The 15,356-nt window shown below is 45.9% G+C and overlaps 1 protein-coding gene across 1 annotated transcript in view; it reads right to left on the minus strand.

Annotated features, from left to right (window-relative positions):
• Positions 1-5,298: 5,298 nt before the first annotated feature.
• The window catches only part of plxnd1 (plexin D1), a 49,717-nt gene continuing 39,659 nt past the window's right edge, over positions 5,299-15,356 (minus strand). The window contains exons 22-36 of the mRNA XM_049753106.2: positions 14,162-14,274; positions 13,345-13,449; positions 12,502-12,632; positions 12,114-12,312; positions 11,784-11,930; positions 11,504-11,660; positions 11,041-11,144; positions 10,155-10,218; positions 9,034-9,068; positions 8,424-8,528; positions 8,190-8,353; positions 7,963-8,110; positions 6,342-6,482; positions 6,194-6,268; positions 5,299-6,028 (exon numbers count right to left, since the gene is read on the minus strand). Of these exons, the coding sequence (XP_049609063.1) occupies positions 5,912-6,028; positions 6,194-6,268; positions 6,342-6,482; positions 7,963-8,110; positions 8,190-8,353; positions 8,424-8,528; positions 9,034-9,068; positions 10,155-10,218; positions 11,041-11,144; positions 11,504-11,660; positions 11,784-11,930; positions 12,114-12,312; positions 12,502-12,632; positions 13,345-13,449; positions 14,162-14,274 (1,805 nt within the window). The 3' untranslated portion in view covers positions 5,299-5,911. The remainder of the gene's footprint in view (positions 6,029-6,193; positions 6,269-6,341; positions 6,483-7,962; positions 8,111-8,189; positions 8,354-8,423; positions 8,529-9,033; positions 9,069-10,154; positions 10,219-11,040; positions 11,145-11,503; positions 11,661-11,783; positions 11,931-12,113; positions 12,313-12,501; positions 12,633-13,344; positions 13,450-14,161; positions 14,275-15,356) is intronic.

Raw genomic sequence — 15,356 nt, forward strand, 5'->3', positions numbered from 1 at the left:
CTCTGCCCTCCACTCGGCCCTCACACACCTGGATGTGCTCCTCAGGCAGTCCTGTCTACATTCTTGAGAGCGTCCTCACCAGTAGCATCGCTGTCTGTGCAGCGCATAGTGCTGGGGGGGAACGAAATTTCGGTTTCTTTGTGTGTTTTTGGCATGTGGAGAAATTGACAATAAAGCTGACTTTGACTTTGTACCTAATGGAGTGTCCGTGTGATTCCCTCGTTAAGTGCACCTGCGTGAAAAGTTTTAGCTCCTTCAGAATATGAGGTGTACCTAATGGAATGTCGTGTGGCACTTTTCACTTTCATTTCAGCTTTGACCATGATTTTTCCCTAATGAAGTGGCCTGTTATTAGGAACACCTGAAAATGGCGGTGTACCTAATAGGGTGTCCGAGTGACGTCACAGATCATACAGCTAATCAGATTCACATTTAAGTCGCTCCTGAGTATACATCCCACGATTTATAGTCCGAAAAATACGGTAATAAAATCTTTGGAAGCTGCAATACACAAGTAAAAGTTGAAGTGCAGGCCATATTCAATTCTATTTATAAAATTTCTTCCAGGAGAACCCTATTGTTTTACGGTTGTTTGAAACCAAGATGAGCATATGCTACTGGCTATCATAAATAATGTTTTCACATTCATATTTCCAACCCTAGCCCTAGCTCTAACCCTAGCTTTAAGCCATGTGATTTTGATCTAACCCCCCAATTTTAACCCTTAATGCTGAGTGCCAAGCAGGGAGGCAATGGGTCCCATTTTTATAGTCTTTGGTATGACCCGGCCGGGGTTTGAACCCACAACCTTCCAGTCTCAGGGCGGACACTCTACTACTAGGCCACTGAGCTGGAAGTGTATCGTCACATGGTTACACGAGCAACTGTGTTGAAAACATTCTATGATAAAAAAATTTGGGCCCTCCTGAGGTTCGAACCCGGGTCGCTGGGGTGAAAGCCCAGAGCACTAACCACTACCCTATGGAATCGTTGTGTACACAAACGCCTAGCAAAGTACAATTTAAAATGACACTTTCGAAGTACCCAAAGAAAACTTACACAAGAAGAGTTTACGCTTATTGTTCATTGATGTTGACTTCTTGTGTTATTTTTCCTGTGTTGTTTACTTGTATGTGATAGTTTTGGGTCCTACTGAGATTCGAACCCGGGTCGCTGGGGTGAAAGCCCAGAGCACTAACCACTACCCTATGGAAGCGTTGTGTATGCAAACGCCTAGAAAGTACAATTTAAAATGACACTTTCGAAGTACCCAAAGAGAAAACTTACACAAGAAGAATTTACGCTTATTGTTCATTGATGTTGACTTCTTGTGTTATTTTTCCTGTTGTTTACTTGTATGTGATAGTTTTGGGTCCTACTGAGATTCGAACCCGGGTCGCTGGGGTGAAAGCCCAGAGCACTAACCACTAGCCTATGGAAGCGTTGTGTACGCAAACGCCTAGCAAAGTACAATTTAAAATGACACTTTCGAAGTACCCAAAGAAAACTTACACAAGAAGAGTTTACTGAGTTCACGCTTATTGTTCATTGATGTTGACTTCTTGTGTTATTTTTCCTGTGTTGTTTACTTGTATGTGATAGTGAGAAACGTAATTTCGATCTCTTTGTGTGTCTGGGATATTTTGGTACACCACACGAGGTAAAAAAAACGACGTGAACCGCAACGCGATTCTTTTGAACAAATATTTTGAGTGAACCGATCACTTAAAACTGGAATACACATCGCTCGTACAAAACAGTGCAAGCTATTGTAGACTGGCGGTCGATCCCAGGTGCGAAGAAATGCTTTTGTTGTGCAATTAACCTTTTATTTATCTTTTTTTTTTTTAACCTCGTGTAGTGTACCTACACATATTGATGATTTTTATGTTTTAATTGGCGAATATACCACATAAAACAAGGAATAAGACACCAGACAAGTTTTAATATAAATGTTTATTAAAAATAATAATATTAAAAGCAAATTTCAAACCAGCAATCCAATGTGAAATTGCAGTAGATATATTGGATAACAATATTTAGGCGTATACACGTCATTTAAAAACGACTATAAGTGTTATACTACGAGACGAGTGTTTACCAGCTCAATGGCCAGAGAGGAGAGTGCCCGCCGTGAGTCTGGGAGGTCGTGAGTTCGAGCCCCGCCGGACCTCGGCCGAGTCATAGCAGTGACTATAACAATGACACCCATTTCTTCCCTGCTTGGCACTCAGTGTAAGGGGTTGAAATGGGGCTCCCCCCCTGCTGCACACGTATTCTTTTTTCTTTTCTTTCTTTTTACCTCGTGTAGTGTACTTATCGAAGTGTCCATGAGGTGTACCTACACATATTGTCATATAAAGCAGCTAACCAAATGTCAGATCTTTGTTTTAATGCGACAAAAAATAAAAACAAGGAATAAAACACCAGACATGTTTTAACGTAAATGTTTATTTAAAAATAATAATATTAAAAGTAAATTTCAAACCAGCAATCCAATGTGAAATTGCAGTATATACATTGGAAACAATATTTAGGCGTATATATGCATCCACGTTATTTAAAAGCTACTACAAGTGTTATGAAATCAAGATTACCCAAAGAGAAGCATAATCTCCCCGTTGTTGCATAACGGCGCATCTCTTCATGCAATCAAGTTAGCCGTTAGCTTGGAGAATTAGCCGTTAGCTTGGAGAAAACGTGCATAAAAGAAGTGGTGTTTCAGTGAGTGGTTCCTTCTTTCCTTGGCAAATCGTAAATCGACATTCTGGCTTACATAGTTCACGCCAGGAGGGCGACGCAACACCTTCACTGTGATCCGTTGGTGCACGGGAAGGAAGGCAGTTCACCCGTTGACTCGTTCCCTCACTCATCCGTTCTTGCAATGAACTGGAAATGCAAAGCACTGACTCGTTCGTGAACAGAACAGGAAGTTACGTCATTTTCTTCTTCGTTTTGATTTACGGCGAGGTGGCACCAGCTTTAATGGGCATTACCGACACCTACTGGTTGAAGTCATATGAACTGGAAAAAGAACGACTCACTTTCGGAAGTGAATCGTTTGCAGATAACAATATTTAGGCGTACATAGGTATACACGTTATTTAAAAACTACTATAAAAAAATAATAAAATAAATAAATAAGAAAGTGTAGCGAACGATTTGGTGAACGATTGTTTTGAACAAATATTTTGCGCGAACCGATTCTAAAGATTCAGTTCACTTTAAACTGGAATGCACTTCACTAGTACAAAAAAGTGCAAGCTATTGTAGTCTGCCGGTCGAAATTGCCGACTGGTTAGTGACTCGGGCTCTGGCTCGGCAAAAACTTGGTTCGATCCCAGGTGCGAGGAAATGCTTTTGTTGTGCAATTAACCCTTTATTTATTTATTTATTCTCTTCTTTTTTTTTAACCTCGTGTAGTGTACCTACACATATTGTCATATAAAGCAGTTAACCAAATGTCTGATTTTTCTGTTTTAATTGGCGAATATAAAAACAAGGAATAAGACGCCAGACAAGTTTTAACATACATGTTGGATAACAATATTTAGGCGTATATAGGTATACGCGTTATTTAAAAACGACTATAAGTGTTATACTACGAGACGAGTGTTCACCAGCTCAATGGCCGGAGAGGAGAGTGCCCGCCCTGAGTCTGGGAGGTTGTGAGTTCAAACCCACAGCCGAGTCATAGCAGTGACTATAACAATGATACCCATTTCTTCCCTGCTTGGCACTCAGTGTAAGGGGTTGAAATGGGGCTCCCCCCCTGCTGCACACGTATTCTTTTTTTTTTTTTCTTTTTACCTCGTGTAGTGTACTTATTGAAGTGTCCATGAGGTGTACCTACACATATTGTCGTATAAAGCAGTTAACCAAATGTCAGATTTTTGTTTTAATGCCCCCAAAAAATAAAAACAAGGAATAAAACACCAGACATGTTTTAACGTAAATGTTTATTTAAAAATAATAATATTAAAAGTCCACGTTATTTAAAAGCTACTCTTCATGCAATCAAGTTAGCCGTTAGCTTGGAGAAAACGTGCATAATCGTATAATAATTGGCAAATCGTAAATCGACATTCTGGCTTACATAGTTCACGCCAGGAGGGCGACGCAACACCTTCACTGACTGATCCGTTGATGCACGGGAAGGAAGGCAGTTCACCCATGAACTCGTTCGCCAACGGGAAAGTCAAGATTCGTTCTCACTGATGGTGAACGGGAAATGCAATTCACTGACTCGTTCGTGACCGGGAAGTGACGTCATTTTCTTCTTCGTTTTGATTTACGGCGAGGTGGCACCAGCTTCAATGCGCATTACCGACATCTACTGGTTGAACTGAAAAAAAGTTAAAACTTCCTAAAGTGATTCGTGACTTTGAGACATGTTACTTTAATCTCATTACGCGGTTGGAAGTAGTGACTGGTTGCATTGATTACTCTCCCCCCCTTCTCCAACCACCCCATAATTTAAGACAAAACAAAAAAGCAGTCATATTAAAGTATTGCGATATCGATATGACTGATTGTCCAGCAGTCAGGAGTCACGTTCATGTCTGAATTCCAACCAGTTCTATGTCCGTGTCTTTTGGAGTTTGAGCGGACCCCAACATGTGCATCAAAGACACTCGTGATCATTTGGTGGATTGTGGAAAAGGCTGTGTGACATGTTTTTCTTTCATGTCTTGCAGTAAAAAGAAAGCTCAATGTCTGTCTGGCTTTTCTCTCTTTCACTCTTTTCCTTTTATGAGGCCTTCTAAGCAGCTCCAGATGCTCCTTGGCCGATTGTTGACGGTTATCAAACGTTGCACTTCTTTTCCTTTGGGCATCTCCCGTTAGGGGGTCGCCACAGCGTGTGATCCTTTCCCATGGATGTCTGTCTTCTGCATCCTCCTTTCTGTCATGTCTTCACTCACTCTTCCAGTCCATACTTATCTCTCTCCCAAACTTTTCTCCCCATCGAAGCTCTGAAAAACATGTTCATTATCACTACTTCTCGTCATGCTTCCAGTCGTTTCTTCAGTGCCACTACTTCTAATCCGTACATCATGGCTGACCTCGCCACTGTCTAATAAACTTTCCTCTCCATCTTAGCAGTGACTCTTGCTCCACCTGTTCCAATCTGCTTGGATCCAATTCTTCATCTTCTTCCCACAGTCATTATTCAAAGTGCTCCACATGCAGTCTTCTTCCTCCTCCCCATCATGTCTAACTTGTGCTAATCTTCCTTTGTCTCTCTCGGTTATCAAATATTGCTCAATTTCACTACATTACGACACGGATGCAATCAAACCCTAAATACTGTCGTTTATTTCACCCACTCTCACAAATCATTTGGCATCACAAATACAGTCATATAAGACATTTGTCTTGAGATAATACGGAGATCACGTTGGTCATAAATGTACATTTCCCTCTGGTTTGGTCCAAATGTCCACGCATGGACGGTTTCAATAACGTTCAATACTTGAACGGCGGCTCTTCCCAGTGAGCCGTTCCACTCGTCTCTACTTCACCCGCAAAGCACATTGGGACAAAAAGTTCAAAGCACCGACGGTGGGGAGTCACACCTGAGAACGTTACAGGCTCTACGAACGACTTTAATCGCTGTCGTCTCCTACGGACAGACGGCCACTCCAAAGCATGACAACACATCTATAAATATTGCTATGGACATTATAATACAGTGCAGTGCATCATTGGCTCGTTCCCTCGGGGAAAGGTTCAGTGCATTAAGACCGGCCAGGCTTCAGGTCCCGCCGACGATACAAAAGTCTCATCTCGGCATCACTTAAAAGCCGAGCCGAGCCGGAATGCGTTGAGATGCCTCCTCGCTACGTTTCACTCCGGGCAAAACGACTATGACGGCGGCAAAGGCGGATCTGGTGGCCCAGCGGTCGGAGACTCAGGCTTCACTGCAGCACTCGTAGATGTTGTCCTCCACCAGGGCGACGACTTGCTCGAACTTGTGCTGGAGTTGAGTGCGACGCGCCGTCGGGTTGCACTCCAGGGCGGTCACCACCTGGACGCAACCAGAGCGTGACATAAAGACAACCCGTGAGTAGTGTTATATCGTCAGTCTACATGAGTTGCTGCACCATTTCTCGGTGAGTTGTACGTTCATTTATTTGTATGGCAACATATGGTGTAACATTGAGGCCTGCTGTTTGTTTTAAGAAGCTCCTACCTGGTGTCTGTATCTCTTGGCGTATTTGTAGATCTCCGTCAAGGCCAGGTTGGTGTTGAATTCATTTCTGTACTTCTACAAAATAGTTTGCCATTCTATTAATTTTGTTTTCTTTCTTGTTCTCGGCACGTGCGAGGGCGTTACTCACTCGAGACTCCTCGGCCAGGTGAGCGTTCATCTCCTGCTCGCTGAGAGGCGCCATTTCCTGGATCTGCTTGTAGTAGCACTGCACCCTCTTCTTGTACTCTGGGATTTCCTTAGCGTACAGCAGCTTGTTGGTCGGAGAATCCTGCCAAAAGATTCAATTCAATTCAAACAACCTCAAAGCAAGTCAAATAGACGTCACGTCAATCAACCTTCTGAGCGAGACAACAGAAGGAGGAAGACGAGGAACATTGCTCTATTCTCCTTCATGCCAGCCACTCTTTATACTTCCTGCCTCGCTCTCACCCTGGCACTCACTCATGCAGAAATAAAAGTTGGTTGTGGGCACAGTCAGCTTTTAATGGCGACTACACTTGTGAGCAAATGGAGGAAGGGGACATGAAAGGAAAAAGTAGGACAAGGGATGGAAGTTGGGGGGGGGGGGGGGGGGGGGGGGCTTACTGCAAATGTGCTTACAACACAACTTGTGTGTCATGAGTTATTTGTGTCACATGACGTATTTGTGCGTGTGTGTGCATTGATGTCCAAAGTGACTCCTTCTGATAGCAAACCCTCTCACTTCCTGTTCGCAAGGTCACTTCCTGCCGTTGGCCCATCTGTTTGCCAACCCCCCGGTGACCTCTCACCCCTGTGTGAGCGTGCTTCTCGCCAGATAAGAGGGTTTCCATGGAAACAGGGGGCATGGTTTCGTTTGATGTTGCTAATCCAGACCCTGCGTGCCCCATTCTGCCCCCCACGCTCAGCTCAACATGCACCATATATATATATATATATTTCAATACTCCAGTAACCAACCCACAAGTTGATTCATATTATAAAATGACAACAAGTAATTCACTGGATCATAACTTCCTAAGCTGAGTTGGACCATTTCGAATCGAATCATAATCCCACTGAATCAAACTGAATCAAATTATTCAGCTTTAAAATAAAATGTCAATCATATCGGACCCATTTGAGGGACAAGATATCGACATATGTATGAAATTGTCTTTTAAAAGAAAGAAAAAAATGAATGGGTTGTCTCAGGAGGTCCAATCCGAAATGAGAAAAAAGACCACACCAAGTTTAAAAAAAAAGTGCAAGTAAAATGAAGGAGTGAAGCAAAGGAGGAGCATCATTTGCTGACTGCTCGCTTCCCTCCCGGGAAGGAAGTCAGCCAGGGAGAGACAGGAAGCGGAGCGTGTTCACGGGGTCACGGTGTCAGAGGGATGAGACACATTTGTGAACAGTGAAGACAGTGACATTTGAGCTTAGACACACACACACACGCGCACACACGCAATCGTGCACAACCACAAGCGAGATGTGGGGTGCTTGTGACCTTGGAGCAGTCAGCCTGCCTGAAATGAGACAAGGTGAGGTAGATGGAGCTGACAGTTGGATGGCTCAGGGGCTTCACAGATGGATTCTGGAGGTCAAAGTTGGTGGCCCTGTCTTACATATGCATGGCCTTTGTGGACCAGGAAGCTACACACACTAGACTGACAGCTTAGCAGGGACCCAAATATTGTTTGGAGTTCCGTCATCACTCACATTGATGACAGCAAATATGTATGTACCGTGTACAGGTGTGCATGTATGTAAGAAGGGACTGTTCTGACCTTGCCAAGCTGCAGGTCGGAAATGGAGCAGGCGTCAATGAAGGCCTGCGCGATGACGGACAGACACGCGTCCATGTGATCCGTCTTGTCGATGTCAAAGACAAACTGGGGATTCTTCAGGATGTTGACCCAGAATCGTAGCGGTAAACTGCGCAGGAAAAAGCGGAGGCCTTGAAAAGATGCCACTTGGACCGACCAGCGAGAGACTCACAGTTTGCTTTGCTCACCTGTTGGTTTTCCAGATGTGTAAGGTGTCCGGGTCAGTGATTCCCCGTTTGTCGGCCTGCTCCTCCAGAAAGTCAAAGAAGTATTTGATAGCCAGTGGGGGCTGTTCTGGGGGGATGCTGAGGATGGCCTGAAAAAGGTCATCCAGGAACTTCTGGAGCGTTCCCTTTGGAAGAAAAGACGAGCAGATTCATGATGTCTGCACAAATCCACTCGTGTGCGTTTGTGTGTGTCACCTTGGTCGACAGAAGGCGTGTCAGGTAGATTTCAGGCAGCACCTTCTTGCGGTGGCTTTGCCTGTGTGACTTCTTGGTCTCCATCAGCTCGTCGTGGGGAAGGACCTGGAACACCGTGAGCGCTCGAGTGAGGCACATGCTTTGCTTGGAAAGCTCCCCGTGAGAACGCTAAATGAATGGCTGAAGAATTTCTCTGTTTCATGCGTTAGACACATGATCCACAAACCACATCAGCGTAGACACAGAAAATTATTTTTCAAGCTTGGGGGGGCGTCTGCCGCTTGCTGTTTATGAGATCACATATCAGACTGGCACAGCGGGCCTAAATGCAAATGCACAGCCTAGTGAAAAAAAAAAAAAAACGACAAATCGGCCCTTAAAAACGGACTATTCACCCGGCAAATTGCGCTCCAAGAACTCATTATTTAAAAGTCAAAGGGCTCGTATCTTGGCAGACGTTATAAAAGAGCTTAAGCTGCATTAGCGTCGCTCTTTCCACGCAGCAGGCGGCTTTCCTTCTCACCTCTGCTCACCCCCATTCTCTTTATCACCACACAGAGTAAAAGCAACACTGAAAGACTACTTATAGAATCCAGGAGCGGTAACTCACCAAGTGAACGTACTTTTCTGTGTCCAGATCTTTGACTAGAGACAAAAAACAAAGAAGAAACAATGTGCAATCAACAACAGAGAGAATGAAAGAAGACGGGTCGAGGGAAGCGGGAAGGAGGTGACAGCTCGGTTGGAGGGAAAAAAAACAACAAAAAGACATTGAGAGGAGGCGAAGGTAGGGGAGAAAGTGATTAAGGTGGACCGTAGGCCGGTAGGAGAGTGAAGCTGTCAGATAGCGTGAAGGAGAGAGATTACGAGTGAAAGGGGAGAAAGCAGAAGCAAATTGAGAGAGACGCACACCAAATCCAAGATTGGCTCCAAAGACGCTCAAATGAGATGCTAATGCTCGGCCATCTTTGGAAGCCGCTGCTTCTTATATAGTCAAACTTTAACGCCTGGGAAACGTTCGAGTATGAGTATGAATGAGTTGTGTGTTTGTTTTTTTAAGGGGTGTGGGCTAATGAGTGACAGCAGGGGCTATTTTCAGTCGGATTTTCCCGTTGGTGTCTGCTCGTTGGGATTTGCCAGAGATAAAAATAAAAAAAAAAGGCTTTTCATGTTATCTCATGCTGCTCTCCTTGCCCACTTGGAAAAAAAAATAACTTGACCCAGTAACAAGTGGTTACTTGAAGATGACCAAAACAGGAAGATGAAGCATTTGGATGGAGCAACAACGTGTTTGAGAGCACACGGATGGCAAGATGACAGTCCAAATGTTGCGTGCCAGTCGGTGGCGCTTCCCAGTGGGCCTCGCTCCAGACCCTCAACACCACTCACCGGTGTTTTGAGCTGTGCAGGCTCATGACACCCCCTCAAGTCCTTTTAAGTCGCAGCCAGCTTTTGTCAACATAAGCCTATTTGTGTTTTTTGATGGACAAAACCCCAACGCAACACAGCTCGGGTCTTCTGCCTACTGTGGAAGCTACGAGCCAGACAGACTACATCCGCCTTGGTCGCTTCCCAGGCAAGGTGTTTGGGGCTAGTTTCACCGAAGAGGCGTTTTTCTCCTGGCTAGCTCGAGATTGCCTTGAGATGTGGCTGGGGGACATTTTGGGCTGGCTTAAAATAGGTCATCCCCACTTCATGTTACACTTTTAACATGATTGGAAGGTGACCTACCTCTCCCCAGGGTGTTCTCTTTCTTGTCTTGCAGGCTCATGGCGAGCGACGCCCCTTCTGGGATCTAGAGGAAGAACAACGAGAAGACAGACAGAGGTGCCGGGGTCAGAGGTGAGCGCGAGTGCACCCCCGGGGGGCGGACGTGTTTGCTGGCCTACACGCAAAGGGATCGTAAGACTTTGCCACTGACCCAGGACCGTGAGTCCACGCAACGACTTTCTGCTTTGACGGTTCAGCAAAACTAAACAGAGCACTTAACGTGTACAGGTAGGAGGTCAAAGGTAAGCGGGTCGGCCAGTGTCTGTTTACTCGGGGACAAATGAATGTGGACATAAGCAAATACGCAGAGACATTCCTCTTGGCTTGTTTTCATCTGCAGATGCTTAGCGGGTGTTCGTTGTGTTTGTGTTGCAATTAAAGGAGAAAACAAGTGTCTGTTGAACGTCAAAACAAGATATCAATCTTAAAAAAAGAAATCAATCATTTGGTCAAACTTTGTGAGCTTGTAATTTCAGACGACACAAGTAGTAGACACAAGTTTGAAAACAAATAAATAAATGAAATGAGTTGAAAATTGAAACAGTTAGAATCTATCAGTGGAAATTCGATGCAAAACAAAATAAGTTATCAATGTAATGACTTTGAGACAAAGATTTTTTTACATGCATCAAAACATTTTGACACCCTTAAAGTCTGACCACGCTGTACTTGCTCATGTCCATAAAGCAAATCTATTTTCAAAGTTACTTTCACCAAAAAAAAAAAAAGGGTGGATCTCATTTCTTCTAATGTCTTCACATGCGTTTATAGAATTCCACTTTTACTGTATCAGGTAACATACAAAAAAAGAAATGGACACTCACAGATAAAGCCGGCCGGCTCTTACCTGGTAATGGAAAATGGTGTTGAGTTTCTTGCGGCCATCCTCCATGACTGAGGAGTTGTCCAGATCTTGCAGAGGTTTGCTGTTGCTGCCAGAGTCAAACCACTCTGAGGGGACAGAAGATGACAGATTTGAAGTCAGGTGAAAAAAGACCAGGGAGTTTCCGTACACATTCAGAAGGAGGTGGCAAAAAAAAGCCGAGGCAGGGGTCAGCCGTGCCGTGACTCCGGACGTCAAGGCTCGCTGAAATACTCTCGGGCCATTCATCATATCAGCGCCGCGAGCTCGTCGGCTTTTGGAAGCAATAATTCTCGTGATTATTACCGTACAATCTCCTCGATGCATCCTGTCGTTTATTTTATTGCGGCCGCGGGTTACCGTGGCCTCCTGAGAGGGATTGACCTTTTGAAAAGGGGACTGTCAAATCTCCCACGCGAGAGAGAATGAAAATAATCGGCGCTCTTACCCAGGTCCACGTCTTCCGCTCGGGGCCACTGGGAGAACGGCAAGTTTTTATAGAAGGCTTCGATGATTTTCTCCTTCACCTGGCAGATGGTGTCCATATTCATAACCTTGACAGATAGCGAGTCCATGCCGCAGCCCTGGAAGGACACGTTGATGTTCTGCGAAAACAAACACGGAGCGCTATGTTTTGAAACGTTCCAATTTCACCATGTTTTCTTTTCATAAGCTCGCCGTCAGTCAAGACCAGCGAGCCGACGAGGGGCTCCCTCACTCCCTCCCACCTGTGGCTTGGCTTCGATATTCTCACGGAGCAGCCACTCCTCGTTAAGGGTGTAGCGGGCTTTCCCCGTGATGGCATCTATGGAACCCTTGTTGATCTGCTGCTTGATTGCGCACAGCAGGAGGAAAAATGGCTCGCCCACGGTTTCCTGAAGAATGAGCCATTAAACACGAGTCCAGCGTTAGATGATAGTTTGTGGGAACCTTGAGGCAAATAGACACTTTTCGGTTGTTTATGATGCCTTCAACAACGCAGAAGCGTCCAATTGCCTTCCGACTTTTTTCCGTATGACCCCGGAAGACCGACAATTGACGCTCTGAAAAATGCTCACTTTGAGGTAGCTGTACATGCAGATGGACATCCAGTTGGTGAGCATTTTCTCCACCACAGACTCGGTGCGGCGCAGCATCAGCTTGGGGTTCTTGGAGGCTGATGCGTCGATGAGGTCCACCAGCAGGTCTTTCATGATGCTGGTGTAATACTCCAGCTTGCCGTGGAGGGCGATGGTGAGCAGAGATGCCAGACTGCACCTGAAATATTGAGAAGATAGATGAGGTGAGGAGGGAGATGAGTAAGAAAAAAAGTGCTGTTCACCTCCATCAACGGCGTCCAGGGAGTTAATATGAGTATTTGTTAACTTACTGTTAAAACAGCTACTTTCAATAGAGTATGAACAGAAAGCCTATTGGTCACAAAGCAGATTGCAAAGAGATGCTTACCTGTCTCGTACAGCAAAGTCCTTCTGTTGCTCCAGGGCGTGGACGAAGGTGATGAGGAAGTGCTTGTTATTGAGAAGCGTGGCGAACAGAGTGATGCCTTCCTCTACGTTAGGTCTGGTCGGGCTGCTGGCCTGAGGGGTGCAGACAATTATTTGGCCGTGTGCGCCTGCTGCTCCCATCTTATCTCTTTCAGCCCATTCATCAGCGCTTCCCCCTCATCCGCACCTGGCATCCCAAATATGCAGAATCCGCTTAATGGCTCTGGCTGGCCTATGTAAGGGCGTGACTGAGCAGCGACCATACGGTGCACTTTGCAGGATGACAGAAAGAGAACAGAGGTGCCCATTAAGATAAATGCTCACCTCTGAGATTTATTTTCCGCGACCTGGAAACACTTCCTGGGAAGACGACTCGGACGGAGGGCACTTTATCACAGTTAGACAGCCCCTCCGCCCCTTCCTCCAAAACTAGCTGGGGATTGTTACTTTCTCTCGTAATGTGCAATCGCATTCGGTGGGCAGACAGGTGTGAAAGCGCGTGCCCTCCCCCTCTTTTGTCTGACCCCCCCTTCACAAAACAACAATTTCCATGACAATGTCCAAAGTGGGCTAAAAGGGAGTTCGTACTGAGCCGCATGAAGCATTAACTACTCACACAGGCGCGCAATGACAAAATGCACGCTACGCTTTTTTTTTTTTTTTTTACTCACCAACAAGCCCACAGCGGAGCCCTAAGATGCTTCAGTGTGACCCAGTTGGAAAGGCGCAGAATAGTAAGGACCCAAATCAAGGCACTCTGGCAGAAACGTGCGCCAGCAAACTTTCTAATGGCTTAACCCCTTACCTGCCAGTCCTGCAGCAGCGGGTGCGTCTCCGGCAGAGCTCGAGGGCCCAAAGCATCGTATTCGTAGGCAGGCTGAACCAAACTCCTCTCGTAATCCGAGCACATCTGAAATACACGTGTTTGGACAACTTCAGAACCAGAAAAAGGGGATGTCTTGAATGTTTTAAGACCCAAACCAAAGGGGACGCCGAGAGGCCCGTAAATGGACTCGTAGAGGTTTGCAGTGGGCGCAATCATAGCTGTGGAAGCTGATCTTTGAAACTGGTTTCTACCAAACGTCCTGAGAGGGAACCTTCGTGTGGTTTTGAAACGTTAACAAATTCAAAAGGCACGCAAGCGAGAAAGGCAGCATTTGCTGTCAAGGCAGAAAACATAAATTGGGATTCCACTTAGACCAGCAGTGTCCAACACGGCCGCCACTGCAAAGCGGGAGAGCGGCCGGCGTGGGCGTGTGAGCGGAGTGCGATTTGACAAATCAGAGTGAAAAGTTCCCTTGTCTCGGTGCCCGCCATTGTTCTGTCTCCTTGAAAGTCCACGCCTGCTCTTGCAAGATAAAACATGCTGAGTTGTTTGTGTGAAAATACCCACGCAGTGACGGACCCCTTCAGGGTGGCTCACATGTCAGAAAATTGCTTACCTATAGAGAATACATTAACGGTTCGCCAGGGTGCCAATTTAGGCATCACCCACTGTGCGTTTAAAGCCCCAAGGCTGTGAGTTGCGACGCATATTCCAAAACGGGAGGAGAGCGGATTAACTCAACAGCCGTGAGAGTGTCTGTAGAAATCAGATAAGGGAGACAAAGTGAAATGGTCACCTTTGGAAAGAAGGTGCGGGTGACAAATTGTTTGTACTCCAGGAAGGGGATGCCCTGGCTGCGATTGAGCTCCTTGGTCAGGTCCGTCATGTCCGTCTGTAGTTCCGCAAAGCCTGAAAGGACAAAGATGTCTCATCTCTCTGTACTCACCAAGCTTTTTTTGCTTAACCATTTTTCATCTTCATGTTATTACGGAATCTATTTATGAATTTGTGTGTTTTCTATGGTACACGGGACGTGATGTGCGACTCGCCCCAAAGCCAGGAGGGACAACTTGCCCGCTCGAGCACAACCTGATACCTTTGTTCAGCCTTGGCGGGGGTCTACGCTCCGCTGAGCGCTCTTGTTTCCCTTTGTTTTCTCTCTCTCCAAAAAAAAAGAAGTGTGCCAGCAAATTCTCCTAGGCTTTGTGATATCCGTCCAAACAGACATGATTTCAGTTATTAAGAGATTTTAACACGGGATTGCATCAGTTCATTTCCTGGATCTGCTGTCATACATCATTTTTACAATTTCTTTTCCCGGAAAACACTAAAAACAGAACCCGATATCGATATATAAATTCAGGGACTGGACGATCTGTTTGGATGTAGCTGATTTCAAGCAGAGGTGGCCAGCAGCAGAGGAGAATCAAGCTATGACTTAGGAAATTCTTTTAAGAGTATTCGTGTGGATGAATCCGAATCAATCCCAAGAAACGTGATGGTGAACAAAACGAGACGAGCTGATGAAAAGCATTCTCGTGCGTTATCTATCTTGCAGCCCACTAATGTGTTCTAAATCAGCAGTCCGTTCACACCCACAACCTCCCCTTCCTGTCAGCTTGAAGGTGTCCATTTCCCATCTCGCTTTCCTCCCTTTTCTGCATCTTCCTCTGTAGCCACTCAACTAGGTCGCAAATCCATCCTAAGCGGCCCGTCCTGCTCTGCTCTCCCCCACTCTGGTGTCCAGCGCGCTTCTGCTTTTCCTCGGACCGGGCGCCTTGACTCCAACCCCTCCGGCTTCCTCCCTCCATTCCTCTTATCTCCAAGCCATAAATCTGGCCGCTCGTAGACGTGCAGCGGCCTTCACGAGATCTCCGCTCGCATGGCCTAGAAACACACGCGTGCGCGTCGCAGCCTTGCCCCCGCGGAGGCGACGTTGCCAAATCACCGTGACTGCATGTGACTGATGGCTTGTCAGGAGCCGGCCTTCC

Source organism: Syngnathus scovelli, chromosome 2 (genome assembly GCF_024217435.2).
Source record: "Syngnathus scovelli strain Florida chromosome 2, RoL_Ssco_1.2, whole genome shotgun sequence".
Taxonomy (NCBI): Eukaryota; Metazoa; Chordata; class Actinopteri; order Syngnathiformes; family Syngnathidae; genus Syngnathus; species Syngnathus scovelli.